The sequence below is a fragment of the Haematobia irritans genome, chromosome 3 (assembly GCF_050003625.1).
Source record: "Haematobia irritans isolate KBUSLIRL chromosome 3, ASM5000362v1, whole genome shotgun sequence".
NCBI lineage: Eukaryota > Metazoa > Arthropoda > Insecta > Diptera > Muscidae > Haematobia > Haematobia irritans.
Genome location: NC_134399.1, coordinates 169,505,616 through 169,524,350, shown reverse-complemented (window position 1 = coordinate 169,524,350; position 18,735 = coordinate 169,505,616). Strand labels below are relative to the sequence as shown.

Here is an 18,735-nt window from a genome sequence, read left to right as displayed (position 1 = left end):
TTAATTATAAAATTATTCGTGAGTCACGATATTTTTCGTGATTCACGGTATTTTTCGTGAGTCACGGTATTTTTTGTGAGTCACGACGTTTTCGTGCGTGAGTGTGCGTGAATACAAATTTTCTTTTCGTGAGTGTGCGTGAGCGTGAGTCCTACCAAAAAATATCGTGCGTGAGTGTGCGTGAGTATGATTTTTCTGTCGTGAGTGTGCGTGAGCGTGAGTAAACTATTACTCACGTGCACACCTCTAGTCGATGGAGGTTGTTGCAAACATAAACATACACACACACATTACAAATATAACAAAACCTCTTCTCTACGTCTGTTGCAAAACAAAAAAAACTTTCGGAGAGTAGTTACTTATACTCTGTGTATAGACTTTCAATTCCAATCAGCGTTGCCGTTTTGGTCCGATCGGACCAAAATTGGTCCAAAAGATTTCTAATTTTTAAATTTAGTCCGATGGTCAGACCAAACAGAATTTGGTCCATTTTGGTCCATTTTCATAAATTTGGTTTCTATCACATATTAAATAGTAGATGGTGCACCGCAAAGAATATTGTCGGGAGGCCAAATATTTCACATGCTTAAAATACGAATACGAATTTTGCTTAGAATAGAAGACGTATTTCTCTGAAAAAAAAGTTTTTCCTTGTCTAAAAGTCTCTAAACTTTTCAATGAAGTCTGTTTGTCCTTATAGCTAAGTGATTCGACATAAAAATGTGTATCCTAACATGAATGCAAATTTCGTTTTAATGAAGTCAAAATGGATTTAATATTTCTGAAAAAATCTTCAAAATTAATAAAATATTTCAACACATTTTTTTAAAGTCATTATACCTTAAACCACATAGTGGTTAGGGTATAATAAGTTTGATCTGTCAAAAAATGTGCCTACAAGAAATATTGATTTTAGACCCCATAAAATATATACCGATCGACTCAGAATCACCTCCTGAGTCGATCTAGCGCTTGGCGTCCGTCCGTCCATCCGTCCGTCTGTCCATGTATTTGTTGTTCACAGGATTTCGGTCTCAATTATTAACCGATTTTGATGAAATTTGGTACAGGGAGTTTTTTTGGGCACAAGGACGACGTTATTGAATTTGGAAGAAATCGGATCAAATTTAGATATAGCTCCCATATATATGTATTGCCCGATTTCGACAAATGGGGTCACGTTGCACTTTTTTACTAACCGATCGTCGTCAAATTTAGCACAAAATAATCTTCTGTATCACCCTTTAAGTCTGAAAATTTCATCGAAATCGGTTCAGATTTAGATATAGGTCCCATATATATGTATCGCCCGATTTTGTCAAATTAGGTCATAAAACCATTATTTATCAACCGATCTTACTCAAAGTTGGCGAAATGTAATCTTCTATAGCACTAACTATATGGGCAAAAAATCATCGAAATCGGTTCAGATTTAGCTATAGCTCCCATATATGTACCGCCCGATTTTTCTAAATAAAATAAAACTCAATTGAACAAATAATACAATGTTTGTACTATAATTTTCTCGAAGAGGAGCGGAGCGTGGAGCGGAGCGGAGCGATTTTTTTTTTCTCGGAGCGGAGCGGTTTTTTTTCTCCGGAGCGGGAGCGGAGCGGAGCGAAAAAAATGGACCGCTCCGGATCCCTGCTGACCACTATGTGGTTTAGGGTATAAAAATTGCATATATAAATACATAAAATTGTATTTAAAAAGGAAGGTAAGCAGTTCTAATTTTGAAGTAAAAGGTTTACCACAAATATGTAAGATTTGTCCAAATGAATGAAAAAAGTTCAATAAAATCATTCCATATATGAATTCAATTCAGTTAAATTTTTTCATTCATTGTAATATAGTGGTACATAAATATAGGAAAATGTTAACTAATATATGGAATGCATTCTACCTAATTTCTACGAAAATCACATCGTTCAAACATATAAAAATGTCTTTGGCGCTATACGAAGTTCAACTTTATTCACAATGAGTTCATTTTAACTTGGGATCAAGTTGGGATCACTTTTTTCTGGGTGTACTTTGGGTGTTTTTTTTTCGCTGTCAATCATCTTATCTATAATATAATCTATAATATAATCATTAATAGTCTTACAAATAAACTTTAAGGATTTTTATGGAATTTTATTATGTAAAATACCTTACAGTTTACGACAGACCATCTCTGATGAGCAGAGAATGAAGCCGCCGCATCGCGCCACTGATTTAAGTCGCCGCCGACCATTTTTTGCCAGTCGACGCCTCCGCCGAATATGTCGACTCATCTCGACTCAAATTTAGCCGCCAATTAATCAAAAATATCGATTTAAACTAGAAAAATTTATTAATAATTGTCGTATTTTTGCCAACATTTTGAGCCTTCCAACCACAATCAATCAATTTCAAACTGCCATAACAGTTTTGCAAAAATTTAGCTCAGACAATTTTAACGAAATGTAAATTTGATTGTAATATTGGTTTTACAACTATGTTAATCTCATTACCATTCGAATAACTTCAAATTAATTTTATAATGGATAATTGTCCGCCGCCGAATGGGCAAATTTATATCGGCTTAACCGTTAAGCTGCTGCCGCCAGAGGCAAAAATTTAGTTTCAGCCGCCGCCGACAAAAATGGGTCGGCTTCATTCTCTGCTGATGAGTACGTAAATAAGCAGCTTTGTGGATTTTGGAGTAAAGGTTAGCCAGAGACATTGAAAAAGCTACACGCAAAGAAAAAAGAAACGTTTGGAAAAAGTGTACGGAAAACGTTGTTCTTTTGTTAAGAGTTTTTTGAATTTCTTCGAAAATGTGAAACTTTTATTCACCAAAAAAAATTGTTTGTTACAAAATTTTTATTTTTCCGAAAAAAGTCGAATAAGAAATTAACCTTCAAAATACTTAAGTGAACCAACGAGATTATTTGCTATGATTAGACTTGATTCATTTAGCGTAAATAACTGCTAGTTCAAAATCAAAGACCCCAAATTTAGTCATGCATTCTTATATTGATTTCGGAGAATATAAATTCATTTTTTTGTCGTGTACTACTCGTATAGGTTTTCTTTATGTGCCATTACAACTATGTGGGATTCTCCTTTCTCCTAATTTCACACATAGCGAATACGAGTAACATAGAGAATTTAATGAAGAGTGAAAAAGTCTCTCAAAATTAAAATGTAAAAGCAAAGTGTAGAATTTTAGGATTTGAAATTAAAAATATAATATAAGAAAACAAGTAAGGAAAGTCTAAAGTCGGGCGGGCCGACTATATTATACCCTGCACCTCTTTGTAGATCTAAATTTTCGATACCATATCACATCCGTCAAATGTGTTGGGGGCTATATAAAGGGTGATTCTTTTGAGGTTAGGATTTTCATGCATTAGTATTTGACAGATCACGTGGGATTTCAGACATGGTGTCAAAGAGAAAGATGCTCAGTATGCTTTGACATTTCATCATGAATAGACTTACTAACGAGCCACAACGTCGAATTTTCAGTGAATGGGCCCTAGAAAAGTTGGCAGAAAATCCGCTTTTTTATCGACAAATTTTGTTCAGCGATGACGCTCATTTCTGCTTGAATGGCTACGTAAATAAGCAAAATTGCCGCATTTGGAGTGAAGAGCAACCAGAAGCCGTTCAAGAACTGCCCATGCATCCCGAAAAATGCACTGTTTGGTGTGGTTTGTACGCTGGTGGAATCATTGGACCGTATTTTTTCAAAGATGCTGTTGGACGCAACGTTACGGTGAATGGCGATCGCTATCGTTCGATGCTAACAAACTTTTTGTTGCCAAAAATGGAAGAACTGAACTTGGTTGACATGTGGTTTCAACAAGATGGCGCTACATGCCACACAGCTCGCGATTCTATGGCCATTTTGAGGGAAAACTTCGGAGAACAATTCATCTCAAGAAATGGACCGGTAAGTTGGCCACCAAGATCATGCGATTTGACGCCTTTAGACTATTTTTTGTGGGGCTACGTCACGTCTAAAGTCTACAGAAATAAGCCAGCAACTATTCCAGCTTTGGAAGACAACATTTCCGAAGAAATTCGGGCTATTCCGGCCGAAATGCTCGAAAAAGTTGCCCAAAATTGGACTTTCCGAATGGACCACCTAAGACGCAGCCGCGGTCAACATTTAAATGAAATTATCTTCAAAAAGTAAATGTCATGGACCAATTTTATGCGTTTTTTTTAAAAAAAAAGTTATCAAGCTCTTAACAAATCACCCTTTATAAAGGTTTGTCCCAAATATATACATTTAAATATCACTCGATCTGGACAGAATTTGATAGACTTCTACAAAATCTATAGACTCAAAATTTAAGTCGGCTAATGAACTAGGGTGGAACACAATGTTAGTAAAAAAGTATGGGAAACATTTAAATCTGTAGCAATTTTAAGGAAACTTTACAAAACTTTATTTATGATTTATCGCTCGTTACATATGTATTAGAAGTTTAGGAAAATTAGAGTCATTTTTACAACTTTTCGACTAAGCAGTGGCGATTTTACAAGGAAAATGTTGGTATTTTAACCATTTTTGTCGAATTCAGAAAAACATATATATGGGAGCTATATCTAAATCTGAACCGATTTCAACCAAATTTGGCACGCATAGCTACAATGCTAATGCACTTTCGCTTTCGGGGGGTCGTAGGGTGCACGGAAAAAAGTTTTGGTGTTCTAAAATTGTCTTCGAATATGCTACAAAACTGGGGGTGACCGCATCAACTTTTTTTTCCTTTTGGCCGTGACCCTATCTAGTGGACATCCGTTCTATGACAAGCCCATGTTAAATTCATCGCCAATTTTGCACCACTTCCGGATCCAAAAAGTACATTTTCACTAGCTTTTTGACGACGCTTTTTTTGCTGGGCTTGTCAATTAAAAAAGTGATGGAACATTTTTTAATTTTTAACTAGAAATATCTTTTAAACAAACAATTTTAATCAAACCAAAAACACTAACCCCCATTTTCATGAACCTCCGTTAGTGTTCCATTAACTAACGAACTTTTAAACCGTATTATGGACATAGATGTCATCTTGCCTATATATTCCATATGTCATTTAGGAACTTAACTGCCGAAGATATTTCAGTTAAAGTTAACCGGAGTGAAGATATTTGGAATTTACATTATGTTAACTGACAGTTAAAGCCTAACGGAGGTACATGAAAATTACCGTAAATCACTTAAGTAATTGAAAATAGTTACGTGTTTAATGAAAAAATTAATTAAGTTTTGAAGTCAACAATTGAATCAATTAAAAAACAAGTAAGGAAAGTCGGGCGGGACCGACTATATTATACCCTGCACCACTTTGTAGATCTAAATTTTCGATACCATATCACATCCGTCAAATGTGTTGGAATGAAGCTCCGTTAGTGTTCCATTAACTAACGAACGTTTAAACCGTATTATGGACATAGTTGTCATCTTGCCTATATATTCCATATGTCAGTTAGGAACCTAACTGTCGAAGATTTTTCAGTTAAAGTTGACCGGAAAGAAGATATTTGGAATTTACATTCTGTTAACTGACAGTTAAAGCCTAATGGAGGTACATGAAAATTACCGTAAATCACTTAAGTAATTGAAAATATTAACGTGTTTAATGAAAAAATTAATTGAGTTTTGAAGTCAATTAATGTTTTAATCAAGTATTTTTTAAATGTCCAATTAAAACTGTGATTGATACTATCATTTTCATGATTGAAGACATTTCAATTCGTGATTGAATCAGGAAAAAAAAATTTGTGTGCAGTCTACCATGTACATAGTTGACTTTTGTCAACATTAAGGTCGATTCAGTCGATTTTAAACATTGCAAATAGTCGGTTTCGGGGTCTTTTGTTTTGACCCCAAGTCTACACAGAAAAAAATATCACCAAAATATTTCCAATTAAAAAGTTAATTGAAGTTGAAAATTTTTTCAATTAATAAATTAATTGATACAATTAACTTTTTAATCATGATAGAAACATTAAGTTAATTAAGTCAATGATTGAAAATGTTAAAATTTTTAATTAAAAAATTAATTGATACAATTAACTTTTTAATCTAATTCGGAAGACTAATTAAAAATGTATTTCAAACAATCATTTGTTAATCCAAATAAAAACTCTAAGCCAATTCAGAAAGTAATTAAAAATAGTTACCTTTTTTAATTAATAAATTAATTGAGTTTTGCAATCAACATCAATTAAATTTTTAATTGAATCAATTAAAAAATTAATTGAAATTTGCTGAAAAAATCAATTAAGTTTTTAATCAAGAATTTTTTCTATGCCCAATTAAAACTGTGATTGATACTATCATTTTCGTGATTGAAGACATTTCAATTAAAAAATTAATTGGATCAATTAATTTGGTGATTGAATCAGAAAAAAATTTTTTTGTGTGTACTAGTCACCAATTAGGTATAACCTATTAGTCCCTATTAGGTACAGTGGCAGCGTGTTCTTTCAGACACATAGACTAACAAGAGAGAGAATATCCATAGCATGCCATAATTTCTCTATGACTTAGACTCTCAAATAGCAAATAAACAATTTTAAATATATAATTCATGAATTGCTTTGTTGCTCTTCGGAAGCTTATGATACCCTACATTAAAAAAATTATGCACATTTTGTTATGCATTTCAACATACATATGCAATAATTTTAATAACCTCGGTTACACAGTGAAGTGACTAAGGTTTTTTCCCTTCCCCGATTTTGAGTCTCATTTGAATGGGGTATAATTTAGCATAAGTAGAAAAGAATATGGAATATAATTTATTTTTATTTTTTTTTGTATTTTTGTTTAGATAAAATAAACTATGAAATGAAATAATTTAAGTAAAAATGTCCGATTTCTAATTTATTTAAATGCCTAAATATAGAAGCAAGTTTCCCTTTGACCGGGCTGCCGGGAAATTCGAAAAAAACCCCACTTTCCCGGGAATAAAAAAAGTACGGAAAAAACCCTAGAAGTGACGCCAACAGTATAATTAATTTATAAATAATAATTTCGACGGCGAACATCAACAAACAATTATCCTTATCATCCATCAACGCACAAGTAACGTATACAGTCAAGCATTTCTATTTATAGGCCGCATTGTTTGGTACACACAAGCTGACGTAAAAGAACTTTATTTAAAGGAAACAAACCACTTTAGTGGGCTCCTTTCTTACAAACAAAGTACCAAATAAAACTTTTGTAAATGGAAATAATGCAATTTAACATAAATTTTCGCAAAATTTCGAAAGGACGTTCGACATAACATAGGGCTATTCAATTTTAACTAAGTAGCCTCAAAATGTGTTTTATTTAAAACATGATGCCATGATATGATTTTTTTATTGGTAAAATAAAAATTTTATAACAACAAAATTTGTTGGTGATAAAAGTTTGAATATTTTGAAATTAAAAAAAAACTATAAAAAACGAACAACGTTTACAGTACCCGTGTTTTGTATTGCCCATATGGTAGTTGAGGACCAGAGAATGAAGCCGACCCATTTTTGCCGGCGGCGGCTGACACTAATTTTTTGCCTCCGGCGGCGGCGGCTTGATGGCTAAGCCGATATAAATTCGTCTATTCGGCGGCGGACAATTATCCATTATAAAATCGATTTGAAGTAATCCGAATAGTAATGAGATTAGTTGTACAACCAAACTTACAATCAAATTTTCATTTCATTTACATTTTCTGAGCTAAATGGTTGCAAAGCTATTATAGAAACATGATACTGATGGATTTTGGGTTGAAAGTTAAACATTTTAACAAAAAATACAACAATTATTAATAAATTCTTCTGATTTAAATCAATATTTTTGATTACTTGGCGGCTAATTATGAGTCGAGATGAGTCGATATATTCGGCGGCGGCTTCGGCTGGAAGAAACTGGTTGGCGGCGGCTAAAATCGGCGGCGCGACTCGGCGGCTTCATTCTCTGTTGAGGACATGCCACTGAATCAACCACACCAAGCAGTGTACATCCAATTCTACCAATACGCATGAGATCTTAGACCCTTTTGCAATTGCTTGCACTTGAAGTGGATTGATTGGCAATGTCAACAAGCACTCTAAACAAACTGATTAGTTTCGATGGCACTGTGAAAACGATCACATCAAACGCTCGTCGCTCTCTTTAAAGTCAAAAATTTTAAATAAAAAATGGAAGAAAACAATAAACCTCTGGTCGTGGGGGTGTCCATATTGGATATCACAATGGCTATGGAAGAAAATATGCCAGGTACCTTGGATGGAGCTATGTATCATGGCAAATCTGCTCAGTCAGCAGGTGGAGTGGGTCGTAATCTCGCCGAATCCATATATAAACTCTATGGCAAAGTAAATTTCATTTCATTAATTGGAAAAGATATTATCGGAGATATACTCAGGAGGCTTATACCCGTATCGTTGAGTGAAAATATTGAAAGGATACCGAAATATCGTACCTCTTCGTGTACCGTTATAATTGATAAAAATGGTGATTGTAAATTAATTTTGGGAGACATGGAAATACATGAGCATTTTCACTATCGCTATGTAATGAAACGTAAAGAACTCTTACACAAGGCTCCTCTTGTAGTCATCGATGGTAATCTTCCTATGGACACCATAGCCTCCATCTTGAAAGAGGCTCAGCAGTACAAAATCCCAGTATTTTTTGAGCCAACTGATTTAAGAATCTCTGGAAAGCCATTTCGTAACTTATCGAGAACTCTTACTCAACAAATTCGTATAGTCACTCCCAATTATGCCGAACTTGAAAATCTCCTAGAGGCTGCTTGTCCGGAATTTAAACATCCTAAAATACGGCCAGATTTTGGTAACACTGAGAAACTACTAAAGTCCGTAAAATGTATGCTCATCTACATAGGTCATATGTTTGACTGTATTGTGGTTACATTGGGTCAACATGGTGTGGTCTTGTGTTTGAATTCTTCTATTGATCCCTACCAATGCAGTATGTTTAAAAAGCATAGATACATAGTGGATACCAGCCAGCCCGCTGAAAGCAATAAACGGATCATATTCTTTCCTACACCTTATGTAATTAAAAATGTGGTAAATGTTTCAGGTGCTGGTGACAGTTTTGCTGGAGGTTTCATCTCAGGTCTCCTCAAAGAGTATACCATAACACAATCTTTAGCCTTAGGTTTTATGGCTGCCAGCAAAGCCTTACAAACGGCCTCAGCTGTACCTAGAGAATATTTCGAACCAGGTTATGATAAGCAAAGCCAATGGCTAAAACGAATGGATGCTTTAACAAGACCGGGTAATGCTAATGAGCAAAACTTAGCTTAAAATGTACTACACAATTGTCGCGACTTAGAGGCCATAAAATTGAAACTCATTTAACCATTACCACGAAAATTGCTTCATAAAAAATCTTAGTAAATAATAAAAATTGCTTATAATCTAGAGACCCAGATGGAATGTTGTATTATTCGGGGTAAGGGACAACGAGTTGTTTAAATATCTTACAGGTCAATGATTCTGATTCATTCACTTACACTCATAAAAAATAGTACGATATATAGCATTTATTCTAGGAAACCATACCCAAGTGTAACCTAATATACTTATACTTAGCTTACACCCAAAGAAATTTGCTAGTAGACACTGCAAAAAATCTGCAGAAAGTGTACAAACACGGAAAAGCTGTTACTGTTTACTGAAATAGCAAAAATTGTCTGCTATTTTTATACCCTTATCCATGGGATGGGGGTATATTAACTTTGTCATCCCGTTTGCAACACATCGAAATATTGCTCTAAGACCCCATAAAGAATATATAGATATTCTGGGTCGCGGTGAATTTCTGAGTCGATCTAAGCATGTGCGTCCGTCTGTTGAAATCACGCTAACTTCCGAACGAAACATGCTATCGACTTGAAACTTGGCATAAGTAGTTGTTATTGATGTATGTCGCATGGTATTGCAAATGTACCATATCGGAACATTTTTACGTATAGCCCCCATATAAACCGATCCCCAGATTTGACCCTCGGAGCCTTTGGGAGGAGCAAATATCGTCCGATTTGGTTAAAATTTTGTACGTTATATTAGTATATGGCCTCTAACAGCCATGCAAAAATTGGTCCACATCGGTATATAAAACCCCCATATAAACCGATCTCCAGATTTGACCTCGGGACGTGTTATATAGCCCCCAGATAAACCGATCCCCAGATTTTACTTTTTCCAGGATAAACAAAATTCTTTTGATCTTACTAAAATTTGCTACTACACGGATGAAAAAGACTGTTTTTCATATGTTTGGCTATAAACATTATATGTTTGGAACACAAATTTTTAAACACAATATTTTTGAGTGCAAGCATATAATGTTCATAAACTAGCATAACATGTTTGGGACATATATGTTAATATGTTAGAACATATTATGTTTGGGACATAAAATGTTTGTAAATATAATATGCTTGGATGCAAACATATATTAATTTAGAAATAGCCTATAAACATATATATGTTTAGTAGCTTGGAGCGCTATTTAACAGGGAGCGATATTGAATTAAGTTGGTAGTTGTTGCTTGTTATTACAAAATTAACATTTTATTTTTCCTTGGGCAATTGATCTGCTACTTCTTTGATCCTTACAAACTGTGTGGTCCGCTGTTCGAATCCCCGTCCGGCAAAAGGTAAAATTAAAATAAATTAAAAAAAATCATAAAATTGAATAATTTCTTCTACAATGTTTGTATTACAGAAAAAGGTGCTAAGAACTAAAAAATCTCGTGGAAGTGAGAAAGATGTCGGGGAATATACAATTGGGCAGAAACAAAATTTTGAGCATTCAGGTCGAAAACCTATGTTGTTAGCACCTATATTACCTGTTTATTTTCATAATTCATTATGATTGTAAATATATAAATAAATAAATAAAATTTTGAGCACAATATTGTTTGGGAGAATTTTTTTTTGGGTGCAAAATGCTTCCAAACATATTATATGGTCACATAATAACATATTGTTTTTTGGAAGACAACATTATTGAATTTGGATGCAAAAATACAAAATGTTTGGAACTTAGACTACCCAAACATATATTGTTTAGACCAATATGCTTTCAAACATATTATATATTGGTAGAGATCAAACATATAAATGTTTGGGCAATACCCAAAAATGTATATGCTTGAAGCAAAATATGATTGGGAGTATATGTTACAGAAGCGATTTTTTGTGAGGGTGTAATCACACAAAAATTTGACCATATAGGTTCATAATTGTATATGGCCTCCATATTTCACTTCTGTCTCTTTTACCATGCAAAAATTCATACCGGTCAAAAATTCATACCGGTTAAGAATTGAATTAGGTTTTTAATCTGCCTTTTTTTGGCCAAATATATACCCCGTACACTAATAGAAAACATTACGTTCCATAGTCGTGAACGGACGGTGGAAAAAATGAAACGGAAACGTTCACAAAAAATCAAAACGGAATGTTCACAATTCTACCTTTACCGACGTTGCGGTCGAAGCGCTGTTATGATAGTTTGTTTAGAAAGGCATCGGCAGTTATAATATCAAATTGTCTGCCAAAAAATTTAATAGAATGAAAAGATTTATATAAACGAACATTTGTTATCATAAAGTAGGTTCTAAATCATATTTTCCTTACGTTTCATTAAGGCGGCAGAGAACTGAACTGCACGCTCACAAAAAATCGCTTCTGTAACATATACTCCCAAACATATTGTTACGAATTTGATAATTATAGATATAAGTTTATTTAAATTAGTTTCCGTTAATTTAAAATTTCAAATTGTAACGATAAAATTTCGCTATCACTTGTTGGAATCATCTATTCATTTTCTAGTATTTTCCTGAATTTCTTTTATGTTCTTTTGTTTGCTTACCGAAATGTTAGTTCTTACTCTCTCATAGAATAGCAACCCCTTTGCTTTGATATTCTGCATTCTCATTTCATCTCATTGTCTATTGTCATTGTTGTTGTAGTAATGCGAGCATATATCTATGTGAGTGTGTATGTGTTTGGCAGCCACCAGACGAATAACTTAATGGTCGTAGATCCTTCTAGCATTGTCTAAGAATGTTCTGGCGTTGCCAGAATATTGTAGTGCTACCAGAACGTTCTCGTATTGCCACACCGTCATATATAAAAGCGCTCGCATGCTGCTAACGAGTCAGTCTTAATTAAAGCGTCAAACGAATAACTTCAGTGTGAACGAATTGTAAAGTGTGAAGTCATAGTAAATAAATTGTAGATTGTCGTTATTTAAAGGAACTGTGTTTTAGTTGTCGGGTAATTAAAAACGCCTAAATATAAAAACGTAACAATTGGTGTCGGAAGTGAAATAACGAAAAAAAATCTACAATGAAGTTTAATGAGCTTCGTGTGGAAGACTTAAAAAAGGAATTGAGCAAACTGGAGCTACCGACAACAGGCAATAAGGCCCAGCTTCAAAAGCGTCTACTGGAAGAGTTTGAACGGCGTAATATGGACATTGCGACGCATGAGTTTGATTATAAGGAAGACATTGATGAATCAATACTCGTCAATACAAGCAGTGTAGAAACTCCATCTGTGGCTTCGAGTGTTGTGGATTACACATCAATGCTCAATGTTTTGAGCAAAATGATGGAAGAAAACTCTAGAAAAATCATGGATGAGAATTCTAGAAAAATGGAAGAAAATTCTAGAAAAATGGAAGCAAGTTCTAGAAAATTGGAAGAAAAATTCGACGAAAATTCTAGAATTCTCAACGAAAAATTACAACAAATTTCTGATGGCATGGAGAAACGTGTGGACCATATAGAAAATCAAATTGTGGAATTGGATAAGAAAGTTCTTTCCGTGGATGAGAAAATTATGGTTCATGATGAGAAGTTTCTGCACATCGAGAAAAAAATGTCAGAGCTGGAAATTAAAGGTGGTCCAGTGCGCGTCATCGAGGGCTCAAAAATCAAAACTCCTGTTTTCGATGGCTCAACGTCATTTGATGTCTTCAAATTCCAATTCGAAATGGTTGCTTCTAGAAATTTGTGGAATGACGATGATAAAGCAATTGAACTTCTATTGGCATTAAAGGGCAATGCTGCTGATGTGATACAAAGCATTCCCGCTGCTTCTAGAAATAACTATAATGAAGTAATAGCGGCGCTTCAACGCAAGTATGGTGGAGAGCACAAGCAAGACATCTTTAGAATGGAATTAAGAGGTAGAGTCCAGAAATCAAACGAGACCCTACAAGACTTCGCAACAGAAGTTGAGCGGCTAGTGCTTTTGGCATACCCTGGAGAGAATCATCCTCTTATAGATCGTATCAAGATTGAGACTTTTGTGAATGGCATTCGAGACCCTGAGATAAAATGTGCAACATATGCCGCACAAAAAGCTACATTCACAGAAACAGTAACATTTGCACTTGTACAAGAGACTGCGAGATTGCTGGCACGGCCTCAAATTCACAAAGTACGCAGAGTAGAGACCGAGTGTGAAGAATCGAAATCGGTCATTGAATTGGTAAAAGAGGCTCTAAAGCAGATAATGCAAGAAATGAAGCAGCAAGCAAATAAATCTAGAATGAAATGCTATAACTGTGATAAGGCTGGACATCTTTCCCGGGAATGTAAAGCGTGGCGTAAAACGTCGGGGTCAATCTCGCCATCTCCATTAAACAATAATCAGAAGAAGGCGACCACAAAGCCAAGCGACTCAAATTCAAATTTTGCGGATAATAGAAAAGGTGGCAAACAAGTTATTGATCAAGCCTTGACACGACGGCATTGCAATGTAGAAAACAGACGCTACTCGAAGGCTGAACCAAAGGAGACAGTTGTAAATGTCAGGCAGTTACACATCGAATCTGGCACAGACTGGTCAACAGAGCAACGTAAAGATCCCATTCTGAGAAAAATTATTTCGGCAAAACAAGAAAATAAGAAACCCAGCAAGAAAGACATCGCAGCCGAAAGTCCACTTATGAAAGCATACTGGGCTCAATGGGATAGTTTAGTTCTAGTCAATGGATCCCTGCAACGTAAATGGGAAAGCGAAGATGGCAAGAGCAGCCGAAATTTGATCATCGTTCCAGATTCCAAAATAAGAGATGTTTTGGCGGAGTTCCATAATGGTCCCAGTGGAGGTCATCTGGGAATAACCAAAACCGCCGAGAAAGTGAAGCAACGATTCTACTGGGTTGGATGCCAGAAATCAATTGCTGAATGGGTAGCCAATTGCGAGAAGTGCATGAAGGCGAAAGGTCCAACAAGGAAAAGTCGAGGTCCTATGCAAGAATATAGACCAGGAGCCCCGTTTGAAAGAATAGCAATGGACGTGGCAGGCCCTTTCCCAGTAAGTGATTCTGGAAACCGTTATGTCCTTGTGGTCATGGATTACTTCAGCAAATGGCCGGAGGTGTATGCAATTCCAAACCAAGAGGCAAAAACGATTGTGGATGTTGTCAACAAAAACTGGATATGTCGCTACGGTGTGCCGTCCGAGATTCACTCAGACCAGGGAAGAAATTTTGAATCGGCCATATTCAAAGAGATGTGTGAATCCCTTGGTATCAAGAAAACGAGGACTACACCATTACATCCACAATCCGATGGCATGGTAGAAAGGTTTAATCGCACTCTGGAGGAACATCTTCGAAAAGTAGTGGACAACGGCCAGAGGGACTGGGACGAGCATATACCAAAGTTTTTGCTGTCGTATAGATCTGCCATTCATGATTCCACCTCTCGAACACCGGCCAATGTTCTATTCGGAACTGAGTTGAAGTTGCCTGGAGATCTGATATTCGGCGCTAAACCTAATGAGCTCGCCATGGAAAAAAACAGAAACGACATCCCAAACACTTTCGGTGAAGTTCACGAATCAGTGCGCAACAAAATAAAAATGATCAGCAACAGAATGAAGGCGAGATACGATCGTGCTGTAAATACTGAGGGCTTCCAAGAAGAAGAATTGGTTCTGCTGTTTAACCCGCAACGAAAGAAAGGATTGTGTCCTAAACTGCAAACACAGTGGGAAGGCCCATACAAAGTCATCAAGAAGATCAATGATGTTGTATACCGGATTCAGAAGGACGACAGCCCTAGATCAAAGATGAAAGTTGTACATCTGGAACGATTGGCTCCTTACGGAACAGGTTCTGTGCCTGTTCGGGACGAACAGGCTTAAGCGGGAGGCAGTGTTACGAATTTGATAATTATAGATATAAGTTTATTTAAATTAGTTTCCGTTAATTTAAAATTTCAAATTGTAACGATAAAATTTCGCTATCACTTGTTGGAATCATCTATTCATTTTCTAGTATTTTCCTGAATTTCTTTTATGTTCTTTTGTTTGCTTACCGAAATGTTAGTTCTTACTCTCTCATAGAATAGAAACCCCTTTGCTTTGATATTCTGCATTCTCATTTCATCTCATTGTCTATTGTCATTGTTGTTGTAGTAATGCGAGCATATATCTATGTGAGTGTGTATGTGTTTGGCAGCCACCAGACGAATAACTTAATGGTCGTAGATCCTTCTAGCATTGTCTAAGAATGTTCTGGCGTTGCCAGAATATTGTAGTGCTACCAGAACGTTCTCGTATTGCCACACCGTCATATATAAAAGCGCTCGCATGCTGCTAACGAGTCAGTCTTAATTAAAGCGTCAAACGAATAACTTCAGTGTGAACGAATTGTAAAGTGTGAAGTCATAGTAAATAAATTGTAGATTGTCGTTATTTAAAGGAACTGTGTTTTAGTTGTCGGGTAATTAAAAACGCCTAAATATAAAAACGTAACAATATTTTGCTTCAAGCATATACATTTTTGGGTATTGCCCAAACATTTATATGTTTGATCTCTTCCAATATATAATATGTTTGAAAGCATATTGGTCTAAACAATATATGTTTTGGTAGTCTAAGTTCCAAACATTTTGTATTTTTGCATCCAAATTCAATAATGTTGTCTTCCAAAAAAACAATATGTTATTATGTGAACATATAATATGTTTGGAAGCATTTTGCACCAAAAAATATTATATGCTTAAAAAAATTCTCCCAAACAATATTGTGCTCAAAATTTTATTTATTTATTTATATATTTACAATCATAATGAATTATGAAAATAAACAGGTAATATAGGTGCTAACAACATAGGTTTTCGACCTGAATGCTCAAAATTTTGTTTCTGTCCAATTGTATATTCCCCCACATCTTTCTCACTTCCACGAGATTTTTTAGTTCTTAGCACCTTTTTCTGTAATACAAACATTGTAGAAGAAATTATCCAATTGTATGATTTTTTTATTTTAATTTTACCTTTTGCCGGACGGGGATTCGAACAGCGGACCACACAGTTTGTAAGGATCAAAGAAGTAGCTGATCAATTGCCCAAGGAAAAATAAAATGTTAATTTTGTAATAACAAGCAACAACCACCAACTTAATTCAATATCGCTCCCTGTTAAATAGCGCTCCAAGCTACTAAACACATATATGTTTATAGGCTATTTCTAAATTAATATATGTTTGCATCCAAGCATATTATATTTACAAACATTTTATGTCCCAAACATAATATGTTCTAACATATTAACATATGTGTCCCAAACATGTTATGCTAGTTTATGAACATTATATGCTTGCACTCAAAAATATTGTGTTTGAAAATTTGTGATCCAAACATATAATGTTTATAGCCAAACATATGAAAAACAGTCTTTTTCATCCGTGTGGTTGACGCCGAAGCAAACTGTATGATATTTGAGAGAAGTGTAGACAAAAACTGCATGATATTAGAGAAATTTTCCTCATGATGCCACCTACACGGTTGAAAAAGACTGTTTTTCATATGTTTGGCTATAAACATTATATGTTTGGAACACAAATTTTTAAACACAATATTTTTGAGTGCAAGCATATCTTGTTCATAAACTAGCATAACATGTTTGGGACATATATGTTAATATGTTAGAACATATTATGTTTGGGACATAAAATGTTTGTAAATATAATATGCTTGGATGCAAACATATATTAATTTAGAAATAGCCTATAAACATATATGTGTTTAGTAGCTTGGAGCGCTATTTAACAGGGAGCGATATTGAATTAAGTTGGTGGTTGTTGCTTGTTATTACAAAATTAACATTTTATTTTCCCTTGGGCAATTGATCAGCTACTTCTTTGATCCTTACAAACTGTGTGGTCCGCTGTTCGAATCCCCGTCCGGCAAAAGTTAAAATTAAAATAAAAAAATCATACAATTGAATAATTTCTTCTACAATGTTTGTATTACAGAAAAAGGTGCTAAGAACTAAAAAATCTCGTGGAAGTGAGAAAGATGTGATGGAATATACAATTAGGCAGAAACAAAATTTTGAGCATTCAGGTCGAAAACCTATGTTGTTAGCACCTATATTACCTGTTTATTTTCATAATTCATTATGATTGTAAATAAATAAATAAATAAATAAAATTTTGAGCACAATATTGTTTGGGAGAATTTTTTTTAAGCATATAATATTTTGGGTGCAAAATGCCTCCAAACGTATTATATGTTCACATAATAACATATTGTTTTTTGGAAGACAACATTATTGAATTTGGGTGCAAAAATACAAAATGTTTGGAACTTAGACTACCCACACATATACCCTGCCAACATTTTTTGAATTTGGGGACTCTTTTGAGAATCCCCACTACGTCGAAAACAATCATATACGATATCAAAAACTCGTCGGAAAAGCGCCGTCACTATTGAGAAGTTGTACCACGCCAAGTTACTACAAAAATGTTTCGCATGAGTGCAATTATTAGGTGCCTTTATAGATCAATTTAGAACGACGCCAATAAGGGACCCTCCAAACAATCAGAAAAAGTGCATTTTAAGATAGTTGTAAAAGAATCATTGTGGTCGAGTAAAACACGTTTGTTTAGATATTTATTAATTTGATTAAACATTTACAAATTCTTAAAAATATAACATTTATACCACTATCACATTACATTTAACATAATTTTTGGCATTAATGATGATGTTGAGTTACAAGTAGCGAGTTACATGTTGCTGCGTCTATCAACCAGTGTTTTTATTCCATGGAGGCAGCGTGTCTGTAAAATATCTGAAAAACAATCACTTTATTCCATTTGGAAAATCACCAAATTGTTCACCAATATACCTTTCACAATTTTAAGCGTATAATCTATGTTTTCAGAACTTTATTTTCGTTTTTATTTAATTAAAATATAACAAGCTGGTTGCGCTTGGCGTTTCACAAAAAAAATGGCTTTTTTAACAGTAGGGATGGCAAATTACTTGCATGTACTTTTTGATGTACCGTTTCATGATGGTTGAAGTGACATTTACGAGTCTGTGGTAACGATGAGGTTGAAATGGAACTTTGAAATGCTGGCAGGGATATTGTTTAGACCAATATGCTTTCAAACATATTATATATTGGAAGAGATCAAATATATAAATGTTTGGGCAATACCCAAAAATGTATATGCTTGAAGCAAAATATGTTTGGGAGTATATGTTACAGAAGCGATTTTTGTGAGGGTGTACTGACGCAGTTTCGCTTGACAGTTTCGTTATCTTGTTTTCTTAATATTCTCTGGTGCAATGTGCTAAGGCGACTGTTAACGCATATGGTGCAGAAAACATAGGTTCGAGTCACGCTAGTGGAAATTTTTTTTTTAAATTTTGTTTATAAATCGTAACCATAACGT

The 18,735-nt window shown here is 34.8% G+C and overlaps 1 protein-coding gene and 2 long non-coding RNA genes across 3 annotated transcripts; 1 reads left to right on the top strand and 2 right to left on the bottom strand.

The window, feature by feature from the left end:
• The first annotated feature begins 8,229 nt into the window (after positions 1–8,229).
• LOC142231280 (uncharacterized) lies at positions 8,230–9,312 on the top strand. The gene has a single exon (XM_075301895.1). It carries the CDS (start codon positions 8,230–8,232, stop codon positions 9,310–9,312), a length of 1,083 nt encoding a protein of 360 aa, XP_075158010.1.
• Positions 9,313–16,069: 6,757 nt separating this feature from the next.
• LOC142230324 (uncharacterized) lies at positions 16,070–16,395 on the bottom strand. The gene is made up of 2 exons (XR_012720653.1): positions 16,322–16,395; positions 16,070–16,259 (listed from the first exon to the last, which is right to left on the bottom strand). It is a non-coding gene; the product is annotated as an uncharacterized LOC142230324 (long non-coding RNA).
• Positions 16,396–17,886: 1,491 nt separating this feature from the next.
• Positions 17,887–18,267, bottom strand: LOC142227919 (uncharacterized). The gene is made up of 2 exons (XR_012720011.1): positions 18,183–18,267; positions 17,887–18,125 (listed from the first exon to the last, which is right to left on the bottom strand). It is a non-coding gene; the product is annotated as an uncharacterized LOC142227919 (long non-coding RNA).
• Positions 18,268–18,735: the final 468 nt, after the last annotated feature.

Excerpts from the sequence above, each read along its gene's own strand:
- LOC142231280 (XM_075301895.1), top strand. The coding sequence starts at position 8,230 with ATGGCTATGGAAGAAAATATGCCAGGTACCTTGGATGGAGCTATGTAT.